The following is a 15301-nucleotide window of genomic DNA, read 5'->3' on the forward strand; positions in this document are numbered from 1 at the left end:
ACACCAATTAACAGCGTTAAATTGACAATACTGAATACCATAATTAGTATGGAAATGTTTAAAGGTAATAGATGATGCGTTACATAGTCAAACAGCACCCATAGCCCAGCATTAACTGATAATCCTCACCTCTTTTGGGAGCAAGGAAATAAAATCTCGTTGAAACTGGGGCTCTATCACTTGCATCATATGTTTCACTTGTGTTGGTTCACAACTATCAATGAGTTCATCTAAAGCAAGTAACTTCTCTGGTCCACTCCAGCTCTATAAGAGAGAAAGATATGTTCAGTGTTTGTACTATTTTAGTATACAATACTTATAAGCTACATTGCAAAAAAGTGAATATGCAGGATACCCAACGACAGTGTGTTTAGGCTTCCTATGGGTAAATACCTTACCCACACAAAATAATTTGTTAGTTTTTTTGTGATAATCATTTGAAATTAAGCAAAATAAAATTGATGGAAAATGTTTAGAACCCAAACTCAAGTGCCAATAGAGAAATGTATCTATTGTGTTGATGAGTATGATCTATAACATTAAAATACAACATGAATAGCTAAAAAATTGTACACTGTTTTAAAACCAATTTAGAATGTGTTGAGAGTGAAGTGATTAATGCAAGAGTACTCACTCCAATGGGTATTCAAATGAAATGTCCAATTTCAACCATCAAAATTTCACTGTTTCATTAGAAACTTTAAATAGGGTGTGGGGAGAGAACCAAACCAAAAAACACCAAGTGGCAACTTTCTCTAAAATACATCACTTTGCTTATTGCCCAAAGATTACTACTACTATATGTTCATCTGCCACAATGTTATATTTCAGAATCCTGGCTGTAAACCAATATTTGATTTTGTAAACCCCAATTTACTAAGTAAACAGGGAATTTTGACTAGTAATTTTCTTACTTCACATTCTTACTAATGGGCAGCATAAAATTTGGTGATTTTAAATAGGCACTCATCTGAGAGTACAGCAGATTAGCAGCATCATTTGCAGAAAAATTAATAACTGAATATATGGCATATCTGACAAGCATGTCTTTCTCAACCTCATCTGTGCTCAACAGATTTTGATTTGTTATGCAAAAACAATTTCAAGAGAAAAAACAATAGAAAGAACTGATTTAGCAATCAAATTAGAGCATGAACGAAGTGTAAGAGGACAGAAAATGAAACAGCAACAGTGTTTTCTAAGTAGATTCATATTCATATTTTTGAACATATGGGTTCTAGAATGGCATATGCAAGTAAATTAACACATTACATTACAGTTGAAAGGGCTGACTGAAATATGAAAAAGCAAGATAGCTTAGAATTAAGATTCATATACCACCTTAACCTGTGCCTCAAGACATAGATTTGCCATATTGTGCATTATCATTCTTTGGATTTGAAATTAGGGTATATTATTACTGACCATGTACTGCAATGCCTAGTGAGGCAAGTTAAGGATAGAGTAGAAGTCAGAAAGATGAACTGTGAGTAGAACAGTAATTTACTCTTCTTTATGATGTAAAAAGTTATCTTTGTAGTTTTAAGAAATTTTTTTAATTAACTCATTAGAAATATTAGGAAAATTAGCTCCTGACTTCACACTTTTTGTTGCAAGACATTGGCAAGGTTTGAGGACTGAGATGCGATGTTAGAGGAGACTGAAACCTGAACCATAGCATTCCCTGCTGACAACTGACGAGATGATGTAGACTGGCAGAAGTATGTCTGGGATTTAAAAATTTAAAAATATATATTTTTTGAAAAACATGATCTCAGTGGAGGTTTCAAAGATGCTCCTATCAACAGCTTTTAGAGCTTTACAATAGGACGCTTTCAGTGGGAACGATCTCAATTGAAAACTATCAATCATACAAACAATAAACCATAGATATCAAAACTATCAGACAAACAATAAACCATACTTCTGAAAATCCTTTTAAGTAAAGTAGTTAGTGTACATACACAGCAGCTGCTTATGTCATCAGCTGTTTTAAAACTGTTTTGTTTTTTATTCCAAGACACTAGTTGACACTATCTAGAAATGTTTGCAACATTTAATCTGATCAAACTACTTTTGAATTATAGGAAAACAAAAGAGAAAATACACTGAAGCCACAGTATCTGTATTAGTCTCTCATAACTTTCAAAATCATTCTAATCCAATTCTGTTAGTAATTAATATAGTAAAAATAATTCAAAGAACTTGAATATCAACATTTTGTGCTGCGGCAGATGTTTGCTGTAGTTGTAAATCGATAAAAATTGTTAATGGCCCCTAAATTCTGATGACAATATTGCACATCAGTTTAAGTATTCCTTACTCTTATCTTTACTGATAAAATACCATGTAGAACTAAACTGAGAGGCACACACTGCTTCCCTCCTCCTCCCCCTACACAGGGGAAAACAAACTTTAAGACACAGTGAAATCTATTCCTTCAGCTTTATAGGTTGGCTAGAGGCAACAACCTTAAGACCCTTCCAAGCAATCAACTGCTAAAAGACGTTTACTCTAGGGAGCTCTCCCGATTGGTCTTCCATGTTTTTAAAAATAAACTGGTAATAGTCAGTAACAGATCTCTGAGGAAAAATATTTGGTGTGGAAAATTTTGTTGAGTGAGTAGTCTTGCCAGATAAATACAACTATATATATTAATGGGGGAATGACATAATTATCTTCATTAGATTAGCATCTCTGTGATCTATAGATTGACCTGTTAGCAAAAAATGGCACACAGCACATTCAGCAGAGACAGAGGGGAAGGAGTAAGTGTGCATTTTGTATAAACAATAACAGTGAACATGTTTGTAAACTAAAAAGTAAAGTAAATAGGTGCCAAGCAATGATGCAAAATTTCAAACATTTTTGTTACTGAGCAACTCAAACATTTTAGATTCCTAAAAATGTTCCAGGCAAAAAAGCTCCATTATCCTTCCTCCACATTCATGGGAATGTTGTACCCTGTGAGCATATATGTTGTGATAACTCATGAACCAGTGGCCCTCCAATTATGCAGTTTTAGGACACAGTTACCTAGGCACATGAACACAATTCAGCTAAATTAAAAAAAATGTAATTTAGCATGAAAAATATTTTTTCTGTATTAAAACAGTATGTGGGGCACAAATGTAGCCCAAACATATTGCACTATCCTGTTTTTAGTAGCTCTGTGTACACATTTGCTTCTAGTGCGAGTATCTTGTACTGTAATAGTTAGCATATGCTAACTGGATAATGGATTGCAGTGACAGCGGTTGCTGCATACAGTTACCCTACGGTAGAAGGTACTCCAGGGAGGTTGGTCCTTTCAAATCCGGGCTTGTTAGGTATCCTCAACACAGTGGACTAATGGTGGCTCTCTGCCTACCACTCTTGAGGGGATTGTCTGTCTAGGTATTGTGCTCCAAACACTGCAGACTAACAAGACTCTTGAGGGCATTTTCTGTGCTGCGCAATTCAAGAAGGTGAACAAACGGGCATGATATTCTGCTTCTGATCTTAGAAAAATTATTTGCAACACTGACAGTAAGTTGTTTTGTGATGACAGCTTATTAGATGACAGTGATGTTGTGCCAGATCATGTCAAGAGTAGCTCTAAAAAGGAAGACTACATTTCCATTGACTGTTCATCAGGTTCATTTTCAGATGATGAGGAGCTTATGTTCAGCCCTGGTATAAGACTGGAAGAAACATAGTTGGGGATAACTTCACCAGTATTAAGCTTACTGAAGATCTACTTAATGAAAATTTGGCCTATGTTGGAACAATCCAATGAAACAAGCCAGATGTACCAAGTGAGATGCATCCACATTGGAGCAGAGAAAAACTGCCATCAGTGTTCAGGTTTGCTGGGCCACTTACCCTGGCTTCCTATGTTCCAAAGAAGGGCAAGTTGGTAATACTACTATCGACGATGCATCATGACAAGGTTCTAGGAGGAGACAAAAAGAAACCCCACATAATTCTCCATTATGACACTAAAAGTGCTGTCAACAACATGGACCATCTTGCAAGAATGTACTCCTGTGGGTGCAAGATAAAAAGATGGCCAATGTTTCTTTTCTTCAACATGCGTGATGTTGCTGGAATCCCGGGTTCCTTATTTGAGTCAGCAGTGATCCTGCTTGGCACCACACTCAACGAAAACAAGGCACTTATTCCTTGTCAATCTAGGAGAATGACTCGAAGATGCACATATAAAGAGAAGAATCCTTGATATCCATCATCTCACCATGCCCATCAAAGCAGCACTCTCATCCCTTGGCTACTATGAAAAAACCAGATACCATGGGATCACCCTGCAGACTTGACAGTGGATGCTGCCACATTTGCTCAAGGTCATTTGACCACAAGAGCTGCAAGCAATGTGGAGAATGCAGTGAATTTGTATGCGCTGACCACGCCACATCAATGCTGGTGTGTGAAAACTGCATGTAGGCTCACACTGAATGAAACTCCAGCTAGTTCTTTCACTTTGCTATTTAAATAAAGGTTTTTCTCCCGAAAACATTAAAAAATTGTTCTTGATTTCTGAACCCATTTGGGCTATAAAGATGTCAGCCTCACTCCCTCCTTTTTTTCCTCCCACTCCTGTTTTTGTGCCTTACTATCAAGAAGCATTTATATAATATTTAACACTGTAATAGTAAAGACCACTACATGGACTAAAAACACATATTGTGGACTAGCTGGGTGGAGGCAATTAGATCTCTTTCCTACTCTGAGCATATTCATACTTTGACCTGCTCTAGGTTTAATCTAGGTTATTACTTTTTAGTGTGCTGTTGAATTCTTTTAGTGGTTGAAAGGTGTGTCTTACAGAGATACCTGAAGATGGAGAGAAGGGGCTCTTCCTGATCTCCTTTTGGGAGGGTGAACCAGTGTGTTGGTTTTGCTGTTGAAAACACTGCCTTCAGTTCCCTCAAACATTTATTTGGATTGGATAAACGTAGTGTGCAGGGCAACACATAACTATGTTGACTGAAGCTGTCATGGGATAAGAGGGAAGGTCCTCTCATGGATTGGTAACTGGTTAAAAGATAGGAAACAAAGGGTAGGAATAAATGGTCAGTTTTCAGAATGGAGAGAGGTAAATAGTGGTGTCCCCCAGGGGTCTGTACTGGGACCAGTCCTATTCAACATATTCATAAATGATCTGGAAAAAGGGGTAAACAGGGAGGTGGCAAAATTTTCAGATGATACAAAACTACTCAATATAGTTAAGTCCCAGGCAGACTGCGAAGAGCTACAAAAGGATCTTTCAAAACTGGGTGACTGAGCAACAAAATGGCAGATGAAATTCAATGTTGATAAATGCAAAGTTGTGCACATTGAAAAACATAATCCCAATTATACATATAAAATGATGGGGTCTAAATTAGCTGTTACCACTCAAGAAAGAGATCTTGGAGTCATTGTGGATAGTTCTCTGAAAACATTCACTCAATGTGCAGCAGCAGTCAAAAAAGCAAACAGAATGTTGGGAATCATTAACAAAGGGATAGATAAGACAGGAACTATCATACTGCCTCTATATAAATCCATGCTACGCCCACATCTTGAATACTGTGTGCAGATGTGGTCGCCACATCTCAAAAAAAGGTATATTGGAATTAGAAAAGGTTCAGAAAAGGGCAACAAAAATTATTAGGGGCACGGAACGGCTTCCATATGAGGAGAGATTAATAAGACTGGGATTTTTCAGTTGGAAAAGAGACGACTAAGGGGGGAGATGACAGAGGTCTATAAAATCATGACTGGTGTGGAGAAAATAAATAAGAAAGTGTTATTTACTCTGTCTCATAACACAAGAACTAGCGATCACCAAATGAAATTAATAGGCAGCAGGTTTAAAACAAACAAAAGGAAGTATTTCTTTACACAACACACAGTCAACCTGTGGAACTCCTTGCCAGAGGATGTTGTGAAGGACAAGACTATACCAGGGTTCAAAAAAGAACTAGATAAATTAATGGAGGATAGGTCCATCAATGGCTATTAGCCAGGATGGGCAGGGATGGTGTCCCTAGCTTCTGTTTGCCAGAAGCTGGGAATGGGCGACGGGACGGATCACTTGATGATTACCTGTTCTGTTCATTCCCGCTGGAGCACCTGGCATTGGCCACTGTCAGAAAAGAGGATACTGGGCTAAATGACCCTTTGGTCTGACCCAGTATGGCCGTTCTTATGTTCTTAAGGAAGGCAGTCTTTGATATGATGTGGGCCTGTCCAAGTGAGGACTTTCTACTCAAATACCAGAACCTTGAATTGGATCTGAAAGTGCATGGGAAGACAGTATAGGTTGTAGAACACTGGCATGATATATGGTCAAGTGCTTGTTCTGCTTAGGAGATGGACCACTGTGTTGTACCTGTTACAGTTTCTTCATGAACATCTTGTCTAGGTGGAGGTAAAGAGAACTGCAGAATACCAGAGAGGAAGTGACGAATGTGTGAATTACTGTGGCTAGGTCTCTATCTGAAAGAAATAGTCTCTTTGCCAGAAGTGGCAGAAGCTGGACACTATCATAGCTGCTGAGAGCAAACACTCAGTTACAGGCAAAGTGATGGTGCTTACCGGCTCCTCAAAGTGATTACCTCTACTGATTGACATTATTATGCATAGAAAGAGACTTTCCAATCCCAGTGTGCCAGATTCCCACCTCTCTTCATTTAAATGAGGAGGTTTCACAAACTTTGCCCATGTTAGACAAATGCCCCCTTACCACAATAGTATATAAGTGGGAAAAGTTTAGGGAGAGATTAAAGAAGGGATTAATATTTGATGTAATTCTGCCTCCAGATGAACTTGGCAGGAACTGGATTTTTGGTTTCATGAGGAATTTCACTTTCAAAATTTGCAAGACAGAATTAAAACATTTTTTAGGTTGCCAAAATTATATATGATATAAAATGGAATATCTAAAGATTCCGTTTCAAAAAGGGTGAATGTTGAATGAACTGGATGTTTCAACCTTATTGAAATGTTTCTTTTCAACTTTTCTTTCAAAACAAATTCTTGTTGGAATTGACACATTAATCAAAAGCAAAACATTTTGCAGAAATCAGTATTTACTGATTGGAAATTTTCCAATGGAACCTTTTCCCCATCAGCTCTACTCTCTGTCTCCCCAACTGCATTATGTCTTATCTGATTGTGTCCTTTAAATTATAGGCTTCTTGGGGCAGAGACTTTCTTTTAGTTATCATGTTCAAAGCACTGAGCTCAGGTCAAATAGTAAATGAAAAGACTTCATAGAACATTTTAGTGTTCTTAAAAGATTCAGACATTAGCATGGAAATTTAAATGAATGGGAATATACAGTTAATAGAACTCAAATAACTATAACTCTTCTTCAGTGCCACCCACACTATCCTCAGAACAGATGTATGAGACCAGGATACGAAGTTGTAAGACCAGGAGACAAATCCTCAAACAATGCACATCTCAAATGAAGCAGTGACTCTAGAAACTGTAAAGTGATCTTATCGAACTATTTCAATCAAGTTCATAGAGATGGTATGCCACTATAGCATTTAAAGCAAAATGTACACTAATTACAGGAAACCATTTGTGTCTTATTTTGAACCATTCAGAGTAGATGGAAAAGAAAATCTCTGTTAATCAGAAATGACCGATTCAAGACAAGTGTTTGAGACAAATCCCCCTAATCATACAGAATTATGTTGTACTGAAACTGATCATTAATATCTGAGGCTATAAAACTCTTAATGGCTGAACTAAATTTTATGTAGTTGATACACCTGTGCACCAGGTGGATGACAAATCAAATCACACTTACATAGCAGAAATATACATTCAAAACCAAAGTTGTATATTCCAGAGTTTCTTGATTCTACAAGCAGCAACATAAATAAAGTGGATTTAAGATATTCCCAGCTCCACGCTATGAACTACTTGAAGTCCTTACAATCAGAAGTCCTTCATCAAAATGTCTCCATCTTACACACTAGGTAGACAGGAATACTGGATGGCAGATTGGCAGGAGATGGACAGGCATTAAGGTTGCACGGGCACCAAGAACTGTGTATTTCCAATCCTTTGTAAAATTTTCTTTCAAAGAGTAATCTTATTTTGACTTCCAGGCAAAGCTTACAAGCTTTTGACAAAACTGCAAAGTTTTCTTAGAGTTTTTTCCCCACAACTAAAACATTCACAACTGTACCTCTAATTTAACGAAGTTGGTTTTGTTCTTTATTTTTGGTCTGGAAATTCAATTTTAAAATTGATTGTAAAGACACTGTCAGTATAGATGGATTTATAGACAAATAGGATAGAGCTACTTAATGGACTTAACAGCCATGCTATATTAATAAGGGAGAAAGCGCTCCCATTTTGATTGCCATACAGAAACAAAATATCAGATTGTAAGAGTGACACTATCAGTGCATGCTCAGAAACTGCACCATCTTAAGTAATTTTTAACTATACTTTGTGCAAGTTTTTATTTTCCTACTGAGAAATAAAGGTAAGTGCCCTTAGAGGAGTCAAGGAGATGTGACTTTAAACCTGAAGGCCAAGAGTTTCAAAAGTTAGGCTCCAAAATAATTGGCTTGATTTTCAAAAGTGCTGAACACCTATTGCTCCAACTGAAGTAATCAGTGGGAACTTCTGCATGATCAGTACTTTTGAAAATCAGGTCACTTATTTAGGAGCCTAAATCATGATTTAGAAACCTAACTTTAGGCTCTTTTTGAAATCATGACCTAAAACATTAGTTTAAATGTCTAGTTACATTTTTATTAAGAGCAGATTTAATTGTTACTGAAACAGTTTTTCTGTAGGCTAATATATGTATCTAACAAGTGTCATTCATAATCTTCAACCAAAAAGGGACCTCATTTTGCAGTCCTGACTGGCAAAATTCCATTGACTAACAGCCTCTTCCTTTCCCATCTCTTCCTATGCACTCAGAAAATATTCAGCCTCCCACTTCACATACTCTTGTTTTTCAGGGATTATAATTTCTAATTCTATAGTATGAGACAATATAGTAATGTAATGTTTAAGAAAAGTTTTGTACATGAATTCTAATAGTTCATGGATTAGGGACCCAATCTTATGGGGATCCAAAGGCTTCTGTATAGATTATTTAGGTTAATCTTTCTATCTACCCAATGGGACTCAGTGCTCAGTCTAGAAGATACCATCAGAAATGCTTAGTTTTGCAGTTCTCAAACTGTGAATTTGTGTCTCTAGAGATAACATGCTTGTTAACAGCAAAATTGTTTTTAAATAAATAATATACAGAGGTGAGAAATAACAGACCTCAACCCTATTGTCCCTCTGCAAATTTGTGTACACAGAGTCAATCCCTTACTTCTCTCTAAAAGTGCAATGAATACAAGATTGTTGGAGGCGGAATAGATCTGGACAAGGAGAAGAAGTCTGGAGATAAATGTGAGAAGGGAGGGACAGGCAGTAGAAACAAAGTGAAACTGTTTGAGCAGCATATTCCAGAAGTCTTGAGGTCTTTCTGAGTGTAGCCTTCATTGATTTGAGATCTCCCATACCATTCTCTCACTAAAAGGGAAAACCTATCATGACAGAAGGCCGTAAAACAGTGTGTCAGTAAGTTTACATTGAAGCTGTAAAAGTGATTGCTGATAATAACGGAAGCAATTTTTATATTTTCATTGGTCCATCTCTTCTTTTTAAACTGTTACAGAAGTAATGTTCAGAAACAAAAACATATTGCTTTATTGTTAATCAGTGGGTAGTTTTTTCATATTTTTAAACACACAACAATAGACATCTATGTAGGAGATATTCTACTTCCGTTGCATTAATTCAGGGGTGGCCAGCCTGTGGCTCCGGAGCCACATCTGGCTCTTTAAAAGTTAATATGCGGCTCCTTGTATAGGCACCGGCTCCGGAGCTGCAGCTACAGGCGCCAACTTTCCAGTGTGCCAGGGGGTGCTCACTGCTCAACCCCCTGGCTCTGCCACAGGCCCCTGCCCCCACTCCACCCCTTCCCACCCCCTCCCCTGAGCCTGCCGTGCCCTCGTTCTTCCCCCTCCCCACCTCCTGCACGCCACAAAACAGCTGCCGGTGGGCGGGAGGCACTGGGAGCGGGGGGAGGGGGATGGGGTGGAGCTGATTGAGGGCTGCTGACATGTTACTGTGGCTCTTTGGCAATGTACATTGGTAAATTCTGGCTCCTTCTCAGGCTCAGGTTGGCAACCCCTACATTAATTACTATTCGAGCATACCATTTTATTTTACAGACTCTTTGTCAGTGTTGCTTTTCGTGTAGACATTGTTGACCAGACTATTTGAAGGGAGAAAAAAGTTCTCTTTGCTCTTCTTTTCAACTGTACAAATATGCACAACCCAAGAATGTGATTAAAACACAGAATGGTAAGAATGAACATTGAGTTTCCTTTTCATCAGAAATATATTTTGTCAAATAACTAAGTTTTTAAAGTATTATAAACTAGAGTTCCCTATATTCCACTTAAATTATCAGATTTCTGATAAATTTAGCATCATATTCACACAGAGACTAACCATGCACTAATGCTTACAAGCCTCAAAATGAACATGTCTTTTGTTAAATTGAGGCCACAATGGCAGCAGTGGTAACCTGCTGGATAGATTTTGCAGAAAATATCAAAGTACTTAACAGTAGAGTTTCTTTTGGTAGCAAACCCAAGAAAGCAAAAATTTTGTGAATTTGTACAGTAACTAGCTGGAATGGAAAACTGTATTTCCTTTAAAGTTGGTGCTCATTTATTTTGTCAGGACTACATGGAATCAATGACAGAGACTTTGGGGGTACATTAAGTTGGCTGTTTTTTCTTAAATCATGAAGGTGAACCATTCCAGATGGTTATTTAGTCTCACGCTCTAGTTGCTGGTTACCTGAAACATTTTCAGCCATTCTTGAAGTCCTGTAGGTGGCTGGACAGATGTAATCCGGCGCCGCTGTTGTCCTTGCCCATTGGCTGCTCTCAGGTCCCCAAAAGTAGTAGGTGTTGCTGAACATGGCACAAGCCCAGTAGTGCTATGATACAAATAAATGAAAGTCACAGAAATTATTGCATTATGAAAAATAAAATGTTTATATACTTAAAATGCTTTAGTACAGCAGTTACAAATCAGAATTAATATAAAATAATGTTTTGATTTTTATGTGAAATTACCCAGGCAACAACAGTTTGAACTTTGTCATTCAAGGAGTCAGTTTCCTCACTCTCATCAATACAGCTGTTTCTATCATTCTAGTGTTCATAAAAAAAATGGGTAGCATCCACTGAAGGCCAAATGAATTACCACTCCATCAACTGGCCAGAAGGGAGTGCTTATGTAAGAGATGCAGTAAGAATATATCCTTTCACTCCAGGAAGACCAAGTTTCCTGTGTGCCTGGTCTCCGGTGATGTGGAAAGCAGGAGTTCACAGGTCTCAACTGTAATGGTAAAACATGTTGCTGCCTCATTGCCAAACAACGAAATAATCCATTATCTAAGTCCTTGATATATTTTGTTAGCAAGAGGCTATTAATATTTTATAATGATAACAGAATAGTTTAACTTCAATATATTTTACTGTATTTTAAAAGTTTGCATATTGAGGGATTAACACCAACCTCACAATTTTGGGGGGAGGGGGAGCTGGGAGGCAGTAGTTTTGCCCCATCTACACACAATTTTTTCACTCACATATTTAAAAGATCAGACACAGGAATATATGTTTCTGCCTGAGGTGTCTTTTTTTCTTCTTTCCTGAACTCCATCCCATGTGACTGGTCTAAACTCCTAGAGAAGTCTACCACAGTAATGTTGTCCAGCCTTCAATTTTCTCTCACCTTATCTTGTAAATGAAGCATTTTACATGATGTATCTGACTGATATAGTCCCTACTTACGTATCTTGGATCACCTATTTAAAACATAGTTATCTGTACAAACTATTGCAGAAGATGTAGAATTCAAATACACTGGAGATTCCTAAATATTTTGCTTTAATATATTTAATATTTTGCAGTAAATCTAGTCCTTTAGCTGATTTGCTCTTCACGATTTCACTGGACAGAGCATTGCTGTAAACTGATGCAATACAGATTTATTTATAACTAACATTTATTTTAACTCTAATTTTGTTTTATTTTATTGTTTTATTTTTTCTCCAGCATGTACCAAAAATTTGCATGAACTGATGAAGTTTAAAGACGGATAAGAATAGGTTTATTTCTTTACTTGATATTTCAGTAAGTTCTAATGTAAACAAAAGCTAATACAGAGCACTTTGTTTCACAGAACACTGTCGTCTTTTAAGGACATTCAGCTAATGCAAATAACCCAATGGGTTTTTTTACGGGTGCAAACAAACCCCAGGTTCATCAGACCTGTGAGTCTTTCCTTCTAACAACAAGGAGAACACACAGAAACATTGAGATGCAAGAATTAAATCATTTTACCTAAACAATATTAAATATAATATGATCAAACGACTCAAAAGATCAAGTCATAAGACTGTCCTGTATTATTTATGAAAAGGGTTTTTTCCTGTATATAAACTCTACCTTCTGAATTCCAATGGAAAGAAGACTTAAAAGTCATGCTTTTAAGTTAATCCATAATACTTTTAAAATCAATGACTTTTCTAATTCTGTTCACCCCTGTGCAGAGGGCCAGCAAAAAGCCAATCCAACACTTCAGTTCCAAAATAAGACTCTGTGAATGAAGCTTATGTGGGATTTAACTGGTGCATACGACTTGTACTGGTCCTGTGCACAGGAGCTGAATTCTACCCTTGGTGTGGGTGAACAAGCAAAGGCTATGTGTGTTTCTGAGAGACACTATTTTCACATCTTCTCAACTATCATCAGTAGGACTGAATATGGTCAGCGTTTCTAGAAGGTAAGTATCTACAGAGGCTATCTTTTGAATGTTGGTGATAAAATGGGTTAGAAAATTAGAAACTTGTTATAAACAACATGAAATATAAATGCTGTCTTTAGATTAGAGGCATTAAAATGCATATCTTAAGTAAATAAAATGTTTGGTGGCTGTTTATTTTAATATAGGGGATGTTATACCTTTATTTAAATGTCTTTCACTGCTACATTGGACTTTTTGGTCAGAACTGCAATAATCCACAACAGAAACTAAAAGCAAAATCTTTTTCCTTTGCAATCACATTAAACATGATCTTTGTTCATACTTTATTCTTTTTGTGTTTAGAACTTTCTGAATGTTTGTTTTCATTCTATTAAAACATAGTCACGTGTTCTAGGAAGCTGGGCAAGTAACAACAATTCCTCTGAAAACAAGTACATATATTTTGACAAACAGTATACTTTACTGAATTGTCTTTTTTGTGAACACCGAGGACTGTGTTATGTGAGGAACTGTTACAGAAAGAGGCAGGTTTTTGGCAGCATGAGTTCAGAAAACTGAGAACAATTGAAAAAAATAATACACCAACTAGAGAGATCTGGAAGTCAGAATGGTTATATTTGCTCACTAACAAGATAAGGTCTGTTGTTCTTTAATGTTGCCATTTACAAAATCAAAGACCAAACACAGAACATACTTTCCCACATTTTCTGAACTTTTCATTTGTGCAATAACCCTCTTAAAAGGAGAGATGTATAAAATGTAATTTACACTTTTAAGATACATCCACAGTGACGTATTCAAGAACTGACTTCCTAAGCCAATTTTAAGTGGAAAGTAGCAGGAAAAGTTTTACAATGATGCAAATTCCAAAATGATGGAATGTAGCAGGACATCAGAGAACAATTATATCTAGTTGTTATGGCAACTACAGGAAGCACTGCGCATACTGTAATGTATGCATATAGAACATTTAAAATCTTATCTTTAGCAAATAAAATATACTTGCTAATTCAGAAATTGCCCTATTCTGCTCCCTTACTCATGTTGATTATTATCTTACTCTGCAAGGAGTCTCACTGAAATAAATGGAACTACTTGTGCATTAACATACTAATCAACATGAGTAAGGGAGAAGAACGGGGACTCAATAATACCATATTGTAGGTAGCAAGCATTTTTTTGTAATTTGCTTAGAATCATATGTTCAATTCTGTCTACATATATTTCCACTCAAGTATTTCACTTGCCTTAGTAAATTGATACATTTGATCATATTTTGTAAAAGCCTTTCTTTTTAGAAGTTCTTACCATAAAGTCCCTTTTAAAACTGTATTGATTTCACACTTTATTTTGAGGGATGCTTCTGCCCTGTAGAAAGCTCTTCGGAGATGGGCAATATATTAGAAATTGAAAGCAAACCTCAAAAGAAGAAATACAACTTTGGCTACTCTATTGAAACTCAACTTCAGTTTCCATAATTTTAACCACCTGAACTCTACATGCTAATAGGGATAATACCACCAGTTCTCTTCTATAGTTTTAACATTTAAGATGAGCTATGATTCAGGTTGAGCAGCTGGAAAGACAGGATGGACACATAAGAATCATGACCAGGTCATGTTATTACATTTAATTACCTCGTGTATTCTGAGACTTTGCAGGGTTTCTTTCCCAGAGAGAAAGAACGGACCTCGGAGCCATGGTCCAACTTTCTCTTCATCTGCAAGGTGGGGAGGGGAAAAAAAACCCCAAAGATTTAGTTGTATGACCAGCATAAATCATGTCTGTAATATCTAAAATGAACACATTTTTCCTTTTACTTTAATTCTGAATTTTCGTAAGAAACCTCCATTAATAAAATAATTTAAAATAATGTTCTAGTTTACAACTAGAAGTAACAAAATGTGAAACAGTTTTAATGAATAAGTATCTATTTTATGACTAAAGTGTTATAACATTTTTACTTTGGGGACTACATATACTTAAAACTACTATCTTACTTTTTATTTGGATAACTATCTAAAAGGTTTATTTAAAAAACTGATCTTTGTGAAGTTTCTGGAAAGAATTCCATCCCTATTATTTCAGTTTCATAGCTATTATAACTGTAAAGTCTGAAAATGAGAAGTGGGTTACATTTTGGATAGTCTCTGTGCACTGTAGACCAAATGTATATTTTAGGCATTAAGACAAAAAAAATTCAAATACTTAAAAATGACTCATCTTAACATTTTTAATTTAATATTTCCAACATTTATGAAATGACATTGACTAAAACGAAATGACTTAAAGAGGACACTGACATTTTTACAAAAGGGGTAGAATGAAAAAGAATAAATCTAGTCTAGAATGTTACCCACAATTAGATATGATCAAAAAACAAATAATGAGCAGGGCAGCCGTTAAAAGGAGAAGCAAGTCTGCAAAAATTACC

At 36.5% G+C, this 15301-nt stretch overlaps 1 protein-coding gene across 3 annotated transcripts in view; it reads right to left on the reverse strand.

Moving 5' to 3' along the window:
• Nucleotides 1-15301, reverse strand: part of FBXW7 (F-box and WD repeat domain containing 7) — a 133466-nt gene that overhangs the window by 25715 nt on the left and 92450 nt on the right. For all 3 annotated transcript variants that reach the window (XM_065404806.1, XM_065404808.1, XM_065404807.1), the window contains exons 2-4: nt 14505-14587; nt 10888-11029; nt 130-264 (exon numbers count right to left, since the gene is read on the reverse strand). In XM_065404806.1, coding sequence (XP_065260878.1) covers nt 130-264; nt 10888-11029; nt 14505-14587 — 360 coding nt within the window. The remainder of the gene's footprint in view (nt 1-129; nt 265-10887; nt 11030-14504; nt 14588-15301) is intronic.

This window comes from Emys orbicularis, chromosome 5 (assembly GCF_028017835.1).
Source record: "Emys orbicularis isolate rEmyOrb1 chromosome 5, rEmyOrb1.hap1, whole genome shotgun sequence".
NCBI lineage: Eukaryota > Metazoa > Chordata > Testudines > Emydidae > Emys > Emys orbicularis.